The sequence below is a fragment of the Geospiza fortis genome, unplaced genomic scaffold, assembly GCF_000277835.1.
Source record: "Geospiza fortis unplaced genomic scaffold, GeoFor_1.0 scaffold233, whole genome shotgun sequence".
Lineage (NCBI taxonomy): Eukaryota > Metazoa > Chordata > Aves > Passeriformes > Thraupidae > Geospiza > Geospiza fortis.
The window spans coordinates 75,945-90,142 of NW_005054656.1; the positions used below are offsets into that span (position 1 = coordinate 75,945).

The 14,198-nt window shown below is 20.8% G+C and overlaps 1 protein-coding gene across 1 annotated transcript in view; it reads left to right on the plus strand.

Moving 5' to 3' along the window:
- Positions 1-14,198, plus strand: part of DSCAM (DS cell adhesion molecule) — a 119,542-nt gene that overhangs the window by 64,868 nt on the left and 40,476 nt on the right. Inside the window, exon 15 of the mRNA XM_031064924.1 lies at positions 4,767-4,882. Coding sequence (XP_030920784.1) covers positions 4,767-4,882 — 116 coding nt within the window. The remainder of the gene's footprint in view (positions 1-4,766; positions 4,883-14,198) is intronic.

Consider the following 14,198-nt stretch of genomic DNA (forward strand, 5'->3'; position numbering starts at 1 on the left):
CCCTGCCTGATGTACTCAGGGAGCAGCCAGGTCCCCTCTCAGTCCTTGGTTCAGAGCAGTTTTTCCAGGTAACTCATCTGCCACCATTCCATTTGGATTTTCCTTTCACCAGCATTGAAACATGGTCGTCAAACCAGTTCCTCTCACCTCATTTATTAACAAGTAATCTTTAAGCATATTTTATATTTCTTTTCTAAAAGTTTGAACAAAGGCAAATAACTGTTAAATCAGAACTTCAGAGGAAATGGGGGGTATAGGCTTGTATTTACAGACATGCCAGAACTGGGAACTCTCATTTGTGACAAATCTGTGAAATAAATTCAAACGAAACCTGAGCTACCCACAAACAACAGATGTTCCTGAAGATGCAGCATGTGAATAATCAAATGATAATAGGCCCTCTCCAAAACAACAGTCACATATGATAAAGCCCCTGATACATTTTATCTTTATGATTTCACCAAAATCTGCTCTGATAAAACTATCAAGAAAGGGAGTATTTGGAGAGAGGGCAGACAAGATGATTCCCTGCTTGGTAGGAAGATGTGAGGCCTGGAGAGAGCTCTGTGTATCTTTCCCTCTGAGGAGATTTTCATGAGTGTGTGTAAAGAGGATTAAAAATGGAGCTTTAGCCTTTGCTTTGAGAGTCCCCGGCTTTGGCTGTGTAAGCCAAATGTCTGTGGAGCAGGATAAGTCAGCAGTTTAATGGGAATTGCACAACTCATTGGTGATACCTTACACTCACAAATAAAAACCCCTGCTGTTGGATAAGCACAGATTTTAATGTTTCTTTTGGGTGAAAGCATCAGTCCAGCCACACTTTGTGTGACAGTTCACTGTGAATCTGTTTAGCCATTCAGTGAATTTTCAAATTTTGAACACAAGGTGAAGAATCTTCTATCCCCAAATGTTCTGATTTAGTTTCCCATATGTTTTTACAACAAACTGTGGGCTCTTTCAAAATGTCTGTACAATGTACTTGCTGTGGAAAAGGCATTTTTATCCACAGACTCAACATAAAAGCTGCACTCAGACCAAATACCTGCCCAAATACCTGTTTTAAATAGTGACAAAAGCAGGAACTTCAGCAGAGTAAAAGAACACAGCAAATTAATGAGAATACTGAGGGATTCTTCAGGATGGAAAAATCTTTGGGGGGATCTCATTGAGGCATTTTCATTTCCTGGAAGGAGCTTAGGAAAAGGAGAGGGACTTTGATATGGGCAGACAGTGACAGGAAAAGGGGAAAGTGTGGTGGTGTTCCCAGGGGTCCCAGGATGAGGGAAGAGATGAGAATCTTGACTCCATGTTTCAGAAGGCTGATTTATTATTTTATGATATATATTATATTAAAAGAAAATGATAGATTAAAACTTTACTAAAGGAATAGAAGGAAAGTATTTCATCAGAAGGCTAGAAAGGAATAGAAAGGAATGATAATAAAATCTTGTGGCTGACCAGAGAGTCTGAGACAGCTGGACTGTGATTGGCCATTAATTAAAAACAACCACATGAGACCAATCAAAGCTTCACCTATTGCATTCCACAGCAGCAGATAATTATTGTTTACATTTTGTTTCTGGGGCCTCTCAGCTTCTTAGGAAAAAAAGATCCTGGCAAAGGATTTTTCATAAAATGTGTCTGTGACAGGCAAGGGGTTTAAACTAAAAGAGGGCAGGTTTAATTAAATATTAGGAAAAAACTCTTTACTCAGAGGGCAGTGAGGCACTGGAACATGTTGTGCAGAGAAGTTGTGGATTCTTCATGCCTGGAAGTGTCCAAGGCCAGGCTGGAAAGGGCTTGGAGCACCTGGGATAGTGGGAGGTGTCCCTGCCCGTGGCATAAGGTTGGATTGAGATAATCTTTAAGGTCTTTGCCAACCCAAGCCATGATTCTGTGACCCAGTCTCCTGATGGGCTCCCAGTGCCTAATGATTTGGAGCTCAGAGATTCTTTGAACCAGAGGGAATTAATTCTATTTTACACAGATCCTTACAAGGTCTGATAAGTAAAAATAAAAAAAAACCAAAAAAACCAACACGCTTATGTTTGGGGATTTTATGTCTGTAAATATTAAAAAAATAAAGATAGATACATTTTATCCCTTTAAAGAATTAATCATTGGACTCCTCATCCACCAGACCATTAAAATATTTTTTGCCTGCATTTAGTTTAGGAAGCTTCAAAAGTGAAACCTTCTTTGCCCTGTTTCCAAGCCCTAGAGGCTCTTCATTGCTGTTGGCACTTTAGGAATTTATAACTTGAAAGCTGAGCTGTTGTGGTCTGCAAAGAAAAAAAAAAAAAGAATTCAAAATTCCCTGAGCCAGAATGAGACAGCATCCTAATCAGCAACAACCCCCTTGCTTCTGCCAAGTGCCTGTGCTGTGTTTGGACACCCCATGTCACTGCTGCATGCAGGGGAATTAATTAGCTCAGCAAGGAGGAGGAGAGACAGCCCACAAACCAAGGAATAACTCTCAAGAATAGCAGGGAATATTCCTGAATATACAGAGAGGCCTGAGTTCCAGTTCTGGCTTGAAAAACCTCCCACATATTTTGCATGGAGCTGTCCCTGCAGCCAAGGTTGGGATTGGGGATTCTCTCTTGTCAGGTGAGCAGTGAATCTGCAAATCTGGGGAAAACTCTGCTCCTGCTCCCTGTGGTCCAAACGATGCTTCCAGTGTTGGTTGAGTACTTTCTAATAATGGAAATGCAGAGCATTCATCCTGCTGAGGAGCTCCAGCTCTGGCATTCTGGGATCTGCATTCTCTGAGCAGGACTCTGATCCCATCCCTTGGTCTCCTGCATCCCCAGTGGGTGCAGAGGGGTGCAGGGATGCTTTTCCCAGACTCAGTTATGGACTGCACAGATGTATCTGACTCTGTGCATCCTGTAACTATTGGATTATTGAAATTGGACATTAAAAAAAAATCAGTTTCCTTCTTTAAACTGAAAGAGGGCAGATTCAGATTAAATATTAGGGAAAAATTCTTTGCTCAGAGGGCAGTGAGGCACTGGAACAGGTGCTCTACATTTGCTCTTCTACAACTTTGGGCAAATCCAGAGCAGTCCAACTTCCCGAGGGCCTGTATCCAAGCACATTTGGCATGCAGATAAAATATTACTGTCTGATTCTCTTAACATTTCAGCAACTTGAGTGGCATCCACTCCGTGCAGAGACTTAGAGAACACCAGTGTGGAATTTACCTGCATTTTCCAATACTGCATGTCTTTTAAAATTTATGATTTTTAGTAAGAGCCTGTGATGACCATTCTCCCCTGATTATATATGGAGAAAATCTGGAAGCCCTTGGGAGGCTCTCCTGATATTTTGCTCCCATGGTGATTGAATGAGGCACCAGTTGTGACCTTTTTGAATGCATTTCAAATACCCATGTGTATGTGATGGGAACAGCACCATCTAATCACCCAGGAGAAGAGGGACATTAAAATTGGGTTGTATAGATGGTGTTAATGATGTCGGGGACCACAACAGCAGGGAAACCAGGAGGTGAAAATCGGAGAGGTGCTGCCAGGTGCCTTGAGGATCTCACCCTTGGATTTGGAGCACAGCCACTGACCACATGGCTAGAAAATTCCTCCAAAAAGAGTCTCTAGGAGAATGTCCAAACCTGAGGTAATCAGGGCTTGCTGGCATGGAGACACAGCAGGAAGTTAACACAGATTTCCTGGAGATGTGGGCTCATCACACGTGGATTAATCTCCTGTGCTCACAGAAGAACTGAGCTTATCCCTTTAACAGTCCTCTGCTGATTCCATCAACAGCAATAATTCACTGCCAAAGCAGAATTAAACTGAGTGATCTGCAGCTATTTTACGCTACAAAATGAGAAAATGAGCCTCCACTTGGATCTTACAGCTCTTTGAAGCCTGAGCACCTGGATCACGCTGCTGGCTGATTTGTCTCAACTCTCCACAGCCTGCCTGCGTGAAGTATTTGCAAATATTTCATTTCATCCAGAGATTAATTACATCTAAAAGGGCAAAATGTTCCTGTTTTGTGCAATCTGAAGGATTTTTGGTGCAAGCTCTGTGCTAGAAATGACTGTGGCACTTGGTTTTACCATCCATTTTCATTTGCTTTTGGTAGACAGCTCATTTAAGAAGTCATTTTCTGGTACACAAACTTCAAAATAAAATTGTTTCAATTTGCATGATGATAAAATAATTGCTTTATGTTCTTTTTTAGATTATTGCATCAATCAATTAGACATAATCCACAAATGTAAACAAGATTTGCAATTTTTGTCTTGGAACATCAATGGGACTAAAGCCTTTATTTATTTTATGCAATCTATTAATAGTATGCTTAGTTATTAATTTGCTTTTTCATTTATCAGTGGAAGTGACATTTGAAACTTAGCTAATTAAAAATAATGAAAAGATAAAAAAACAATTAGAAATTACTCAAGACATCATTTTCCTACCAACCTGTTTGATCAGCTGTGTGTTGCTTTACTCAGATTCATGAAGAGTGAAAGAAAAGATCCATCTTCCAAAGTGTTTTTATTAATTTCATTATGACAGCCCTTGAAGAAAACTGTGTGAAATTTGATCTAATGCCTGGCCACGTGCAATAAATTAATACACTTGCTCTGAAGAGGGCAAAATCAAATGGATGAGTGGTTTCTGCTGATTATGGTCACACTGGTGTTTTTGAGCTGGACAGATTGAAAGCGAGGAAGTTTGCAAATATCTTTTCATTTAGGCTGAATGTTAATGTCTTCATTTCTCTTTTGTTTTCAGCAAGAACACCAGGACATCAGACACACTTAACAAGCAGCAGCAAACACTGAGGATGCACATAGACATTCCCAGAGCCCAGCTGCTGATAGAGGAGAGGGACACCATGGAGACCATTGGTAAATTTGAGCTCTTTTCCCCCTGGTTAATATAACAGGTTCTTTTAGGTGGAGTTCCTTTCCTCCACACCTTTTCTCTGCTGCACACATCAAGAGAAAAGAGCTACAAAGTAATTTGAAAACTGAACTGGGTTTATCTTCCCTCCCCTTTCAGTCATTTCCCACTAAAAGTAATCTCAGTATAGGATCTAAAACAATGCAGGGCATTAGGAAAATGAAACTGTTGGAAAGAGTTTCTTGAAGAAAATGGAATTGAGGACTGGCAGTTTTATGATTTTCATTCTGATTTCTCATTTGGCTCTGCCTAGGCAGTTGGATCACTGACATTACTTAAAGGGAAAATGAAATTCTGAAACTGCACTCCCAGTAGCTAAAGATTTGCTACAGCTAACTTTTAAAACTCACATGTTGCATATTGTATCCACCTGTTCATAGCACATGATATTTCAACATTTTCATCAGTTTTCAGCTTCTGTGTATCCATGCAAAATTCAAATCTAAACTGTTTGATGACACAGAAAACAAGATTTCTCATGGGGCTGGTACTTAACTGAAGTGTCACGAGAAATTGAATTGTTTGGTGTTGGGGTTTTTTTTTGTCCCCAGATAATTTAAAAATATCTGGAAACTCAGAATAGAAATGCAGCCTGATGTTGTGACTGTATGAGCACACACTGTGACTCCTGACTGACCTTGTTAGACTTCTAACTTTACATTTTTTTGGATAAAAATCTGTATAAAAGAACAACGTAACAGCATCCAGGGATGGTGTGGCCAGAGAGAAAAGTCAGCAAGATGAGAGCAGCATCTCTGCATCTCCTAGCTTGAAAAGGAAACCTACAGACCTTCTAAAATCATTGTTTGAGCTTCCCAAAGTCTCTGCCCTTTGTGCCAGGCTTCATTCTAAAGAGAGCTTTAACTTTTGAGTGGCAGCTGCTGAGCAGGGGGGGTTCCAGTGGAAACACTCTTAGAGCCTGAACTGCAGCAATGCCATCAGGGCCCTGCTAAGAGGCAGCTTCCACCCAGAATAAGCAGGGATTTTGGCAGGGTTTGACAGAGTTTGCTGCCAAGAGGCTTTATTCCCAACCTGAATAAGAGCTCATCTTTTGCCAGAGACAGAGTGATTTGATTCCTAATGTTATTCTATTTATAGCCTTCTTTGGGTAAAAAATGTGTGTTCTGTTACTGTGCAGAACTGTTCACCCTAATGGTGTCTTGTCAAGTTAAAAAAAAAAAAAATCCAAAACAAAACCCAGGAATGCTTAAAAGTGGATCAACCTCTGCTGACAAGTAAATGCCCAGAAGTCCTGCTGCTGCCAGTTCCTTAGAACACATTACAAAACTATATAGCACAGCCCAGCAGGAAATCCTTGAGGCTTTTCTTGCAATTCTGAATGGATAAAAAGACTGTAAAGAATGCAAAAGAAAGTGTGATAGCACACCAAATAGTTGTTCTGCAAGCACAAAGGCAGTGAAAGATTTATTGCTATTAAACCATCCATGATCAAGTGGACCAGATTCCTCCTTGGAGCAAATGAAAAAATAAAATATGGTACAGAGATCACAACTGGAAAAAAAAATAAATAAAAGGAAGCAAATGCTGTATAGCACTGCAATGATCAAGGTGTGTGTAGAAATTTGGTGAATATATCCTACCCCACAGGGAAGAAATAGAAGCAGAACCACACAGCAGGAGAGGATAGTGCTCACATTTTCCTTCCTTCCCAAGGTCAGGCCTAACCTCACACTTTTATTTGAAGCTGCATAAAACAACAGTCCTGGGTCAGGGTCATCCGTGTCTCTGCAGAAAAAGGGGAGAGAGGGTTGGTTAGCACCACCCCCAGACAACCTCCTTTTGGGATATTGGAGGTGGTTCCACTGAGGACATTGCTAATCATGCTGATAAAAGAAATAAAGGGAATATGTTGTTGAAAACATCAACAGCATGTGAGGTTGAAAAGCTCATCCGAGCTCTCTGAAAGTGAAGAGGGCAATGTTCAAAGGATGGGAATGAAGGAATTGGGGCCACAAGTGACAACACACAGATCAGCTCTTTGTGAGGGTGTTTAACAGTCTGCCCCAGCTGCACGTCTCTAAAGTAAAATCACCAGGAAAAATTAAAGTTATTCTTTAGTTTTATATGGGATTTGAGTTCAAACCCAGAGTGTCCCTCCCTTCAAAGCCCTCTGGGCCCTGCAGAGAGCAGGGAGCTGCTTTTCAACTCCACACACTCAGGGTCACTAATTGTGGTGTTTGTGAGGGTCCCCAGGATGAGGTGAGAGAGATAAGAATCTGACTCCATGCTCTTGGAAGGCTGATTTATTATTATATTATATTATATTATATTATATTATATTATATTATATTATATTATATTATATTATATTATATTATATTATATTATGCTATACTAAAACTATACTAAAGATATTATATTATATTATATTATATTATATTATATTATATTATATTATATTATATTATATTATATTATATTATATTATATTATATTATATTATATTATATTATATTATATTATATTATATTATATTATATTATATTATATTATATTATATTATATTATATTATATTATATTATATTATATTATATTATATTATATTATATTATATTATATTATATTATATTATATTATATTATATTATATTATATTATATTATATTATATTATATTATATTATATTATATTATATTATATTATATTATATTATATTATATTATATTATATTATATTATATTATATTATATTATATTATATTATATTATATTATATTATATTATATTATATTATATTATATTATATTATATTATATTATATTATATTATATTATATTATATTATATTATATTATATTATATTATATTATATTATATTATATTATATTATATTATATTATATTATATTATATTATATTATATTATATTATATTATATTATATTATATTATATTATATTATATTATATTATATTATATTATATTATATTATATTATATTATATTATATTATATTATATTATATTATATTATATTATATTATATTATATTATATTATATTATATTATATTATATTATATTATATTATATTATATTATATTATATTATATTATATTATATTATATTATATTATATTATATTATATTATATTATATTATATTATATTATATTATATTATATTATATTATATTATATTATATTATATTATATTATATTATATTATATTATATTATATTATATTATATTATATTATATTATATTATATTATATTATATTATATTATATTATATTATATTATATTATATTATATTATATTATATTATATTATATTATATTATATTATATTATATTATATTATATTATATTATATTATATTATATTATATTATATTATATTATATTATATTATATTATATTATATTATATTATATTATATTATATTATATTATATTATATTATATTATATTATATTATATTATATTATATTATATTATATTATATTATATTATATTATATTATATTATATTATATTATATTATATTATATTATATTATATTATATTATATTATATTATATTATATTATATTATATTATATTATATTATATTATATTATATTATATTATATTATATTATATTATATTATATTATATTATATTATATTATATTATATTATATTATATTATATTATATTATATTATATTATATTATATTATATTATATTATATTATATTATATTATATTATATTATATTATATTATATTATATTATATTATATTATATTATATTATATTATATTATATTATATTATATTATATTATATTATATTATATTATATTATATTATATTATATTATATTATATTATATTATATTATATTATATTATATTATATTATATTATATTATATTATATTATATTATATTATATTATATTATATTATATTATATTATATTATATTATATTATATTATATTATATTATATTATATTATATTATATTATATTATATTATATTATATTATATTATATTATATTATATTATATTATATTATATTATATTATATTATATTATATTATATTATATTATATTATATTATATTATATTATATTATATTATATTATATTATATTATATTATATTATATTATATTATATTATATTATATTATATTATATTATATTATATTATATTATATTATATTATATTATATTATATTATATTATATTATATTATATTATATTATATTATATTATATTATATTATATTATATTATATTATATTATATTATATTATATTATATTATATTATATTATATTATATTATATTATATTATATTATATTATATTATATTATATTATATTATATTATATTATATTATATTATATTATATTATATTATATTATATTATATTATATTATATTATATTATATTATATTATATTATATTATATTATATTATATTATATTATATTATATTATATTATATTATATTATATTATATTATATTATATTATATTATATTATATTATATTATATTATATTATATTATATTATATTATATTATATTATATTATATTATATTATATTATATTATATTATATTATATTATATTATATTATATTATATTATATTATATTATATTATATTATATTATATTATATTATATTATATTATATTATATTATATTATATTATATTATATTATATTATATTATATTATATTATATTATATTATATTATATTATATTATATTATATTATATTATATTATATTATATTATATTATATTATATTATATTATATTATATTATATTATATTATATTATATTATATTATATTATATTATATTATATTATATTATATTATATTATATTATATTATATTATATTATATTATATTATATTATATTATATTATATTATATTATATTATATTATATTATATTATATTATATTATATTATATTATATTATATTATATTATATTATATTATATTATATTATATTATATTATATTATATTATATTATATTATATTATATTATATTATATTATATTATATTATATTATATTATATTATATTATATTATATTATATTATATTATATTATATTATATTATATTATATTATATTATATTATATTATATTATATTATATTATATTATATTATATTATATTATATTATATTATATTATATTATATTATATTATATTATATTATATTATATTATATTATATTATATTATATTATATTATATTATATTATATTATATTATATTATATTATATTATATTATATTATATTATATTATATTATATTATATTATATTATATTATATTATATTATATTATATTATATTATATTATATTATATTATATTATATTATATTATATTATATTATATTATATTATATTATATTATATTATATTATATTATATTATATTATATTATATTATATTATATTATATTATATTATATTATATTATATTATATTATATTATATTATATTATATTATATTATATTATATTATATTATATTATATTATATTATATTATATTATATTATATTATATTATATTATATTATATTATATTATATTATATTATATTATATTATATTATATTATATTATATTATATTATATTATATTATATTATATTATATTATATTATATTATATTATATTATATTATATTATATTATATTATATTATATTATATTATATTATATTATATTATATTATATTATATTATATTATATTATATTATATTATATTATATTATATTATATTATATTATATTATATTATATTATATTATATTATATTATATTATATTATATTATATTATATTATATTATATTATATTATATTATATTATATTATATTATATTATATTATATTATATTATATTATATTATATTATATTATATTATATTATATTATATTATATTATATTATATTATATTATATTATATTATATTATATTATATTATATTATATTATATTATATTATATTATATTATATTATATTATATTATATTATATTATATTATATTATATTATATTATATTATATTATATTATATTATATTATATTATATTATATTATATTATATTATATTATATTATATTATATTATATTATATTATATTATATTATATTATATTATATTATATTATATTATATTATATTATATTATATTATATTATATTATATTATATTATATTATATTATATTATATTATATTATATTATATTATATTATATTATATTATATTATATTATATTATATTATATTATATTATATTATATTATATTATATTATATTATATTATATTATATTATATTATATTATATTATATTATATTATATTATATTATATTATATTATATTATATTATATTATATTATATTATATTATATTATATTATATTATATTATATTATATTATATTATATTATATTATATTATATTATATTATATTATATTATATTATATTATATTATATTATATTATATTATATTATATTATATTATATTATATTATATTATATTATATTATATTATATTATATTATATTATATTATATTATATTATATTATATTATATTATATTATATTATATTATATTATATTATATTATATTATATTATATTATATTATATTATATTATATTATATTATATTATATTATATTATATTATATTATATTATATTATATTATATTATATTATATTATATTATATTATATTATATTATATTATATTATATTATATTATATTATATTATATTATATTATATTATATTATATTATATTATATTATATTATATTATATTATATTATATTATATTATATTATATTATATTATATTATATTATATTATATTATATTATATTATATTATATTATATTATATTATATTATATTATATTATATTATATTATATTATATTATATTATATTATATTATATTATATTATATTATATTATATTATATTATATTATATTATATTATATTATATTATATTATATTATATTATATTATATTATATTATATTATATTATATTATATTATATTATATTATATTATATTATATTATATTATATTATATTATATTATATTATATTATATTATATTATATTATATTATATTATATTATATTATATTATATTATATTATATTATATTATATTATATTATATTATATTATATTATATTATATTATATTATATTATATTATATTATATTATATTATATTATATTATATTATATTATATTATATTATATTATATTATATTATATTATATTATATTATATTATATTATATTATATTATATTATATTATATTATATTATATTATATTATATTATATTATATTATATTATATTATATTATATTATATTATATTATATTATATTATATTATATTATATTATATTATATTATATTATATTATATTATATTATATTATATTATATTATATTATATTATATTATATTATATTATATTATATTATATTATATTATATTATATTATATTATATTATATTATATTATATTATATTATATTATATTATATTATATTATATTATATTATATTATATTATATTATATTATATTATATTATATTATATTATATTATATTATATTATATTATATTATATTATATTATATTATATTATATTATATTATATTATATTATATTATATTATATTATATTATATTATATTATATTATATTATATTATATTATATTATATTATATTATATTATATTATATTATATTATATTATATTATATTATATTATATTATATTATATTATATTATATTATATTATATTATATTATATTATATTATATTATATTATATTATATTATATTATATTATATTATATTATATTATATTATATTATATTATATTATATTATATTATATTATATTATATTATATTATATTATATTATATTATATTATATTATATTATATTATATTATATTATATTATATTATATTATATTATATTATATTATATTATATTATATTATATTATATTATATTATATTATATTATATTATATTATATTATATTATATTATATTATATTATATTATATTATATTATATTATATTATATTATATTATATTATATTATATTATATTATATTATATTATATTATATTATATTATATTATATTATATTATATTATATTATATTATATTATATTATATTATATTATATTATATTATATTATATTATATTATATTATATTATATTATATTATATTATATTATATTATATTATATTATATTATATTATATTATATTATATTATATTATATTATATTATATTATATTATATTATATTATATTATATTATATTATATTATATTATATTATATTATATTATATTATATTATATTATATTATATTATATTATATTATATTATATTATATTATATTATATTATATTATATTATATTATATTATATTATATTATATTATATTATATTATATTATATTATATTATATTATATTATATTATATTATATTATATTATATTATATTATATTATATTATATTATATTATATTATATTATATTATATTATATTATATTATATTATATTATATTATATTATATTATATTATATTATATTATATTATATTATATTATATTATATTATATTATATTATATTATATTATATTATATTATATTATATTATATTATATTATATTATATTATATTATATTATATTATATTATATTATATTATATTATATTATATTATATTATATTATATTATATTATATTATATTATATTATATTATATTATATTATATTATATTATATTATATTATATTATATTATATTATATTATATTATATTATATTATATTATATTATATTATATTATATTATATTATATTATATTATATTATATTATATTATATTATATTATATTATATTATATTATATTATATTATATTATATTATATTATATTATATTATATTATATTATATTATATTATATTATATTATATTATATTATATTATATTATATTATATTATATTATATTATATTATATTATATTATATTATATTATATTATATTATATTATATTATATTATATTATATTATATTATATTATATTATATTATATTATATTATATTATATTATATTATATTATATTATATTATATTATATTATATTATATTATATTATATTATATTATATTATATTATATTATATTATATTATATTATATTATATTATATTATATTATATTATATTATATTATATTATATTATATTATATTATATTATATTATATTATAT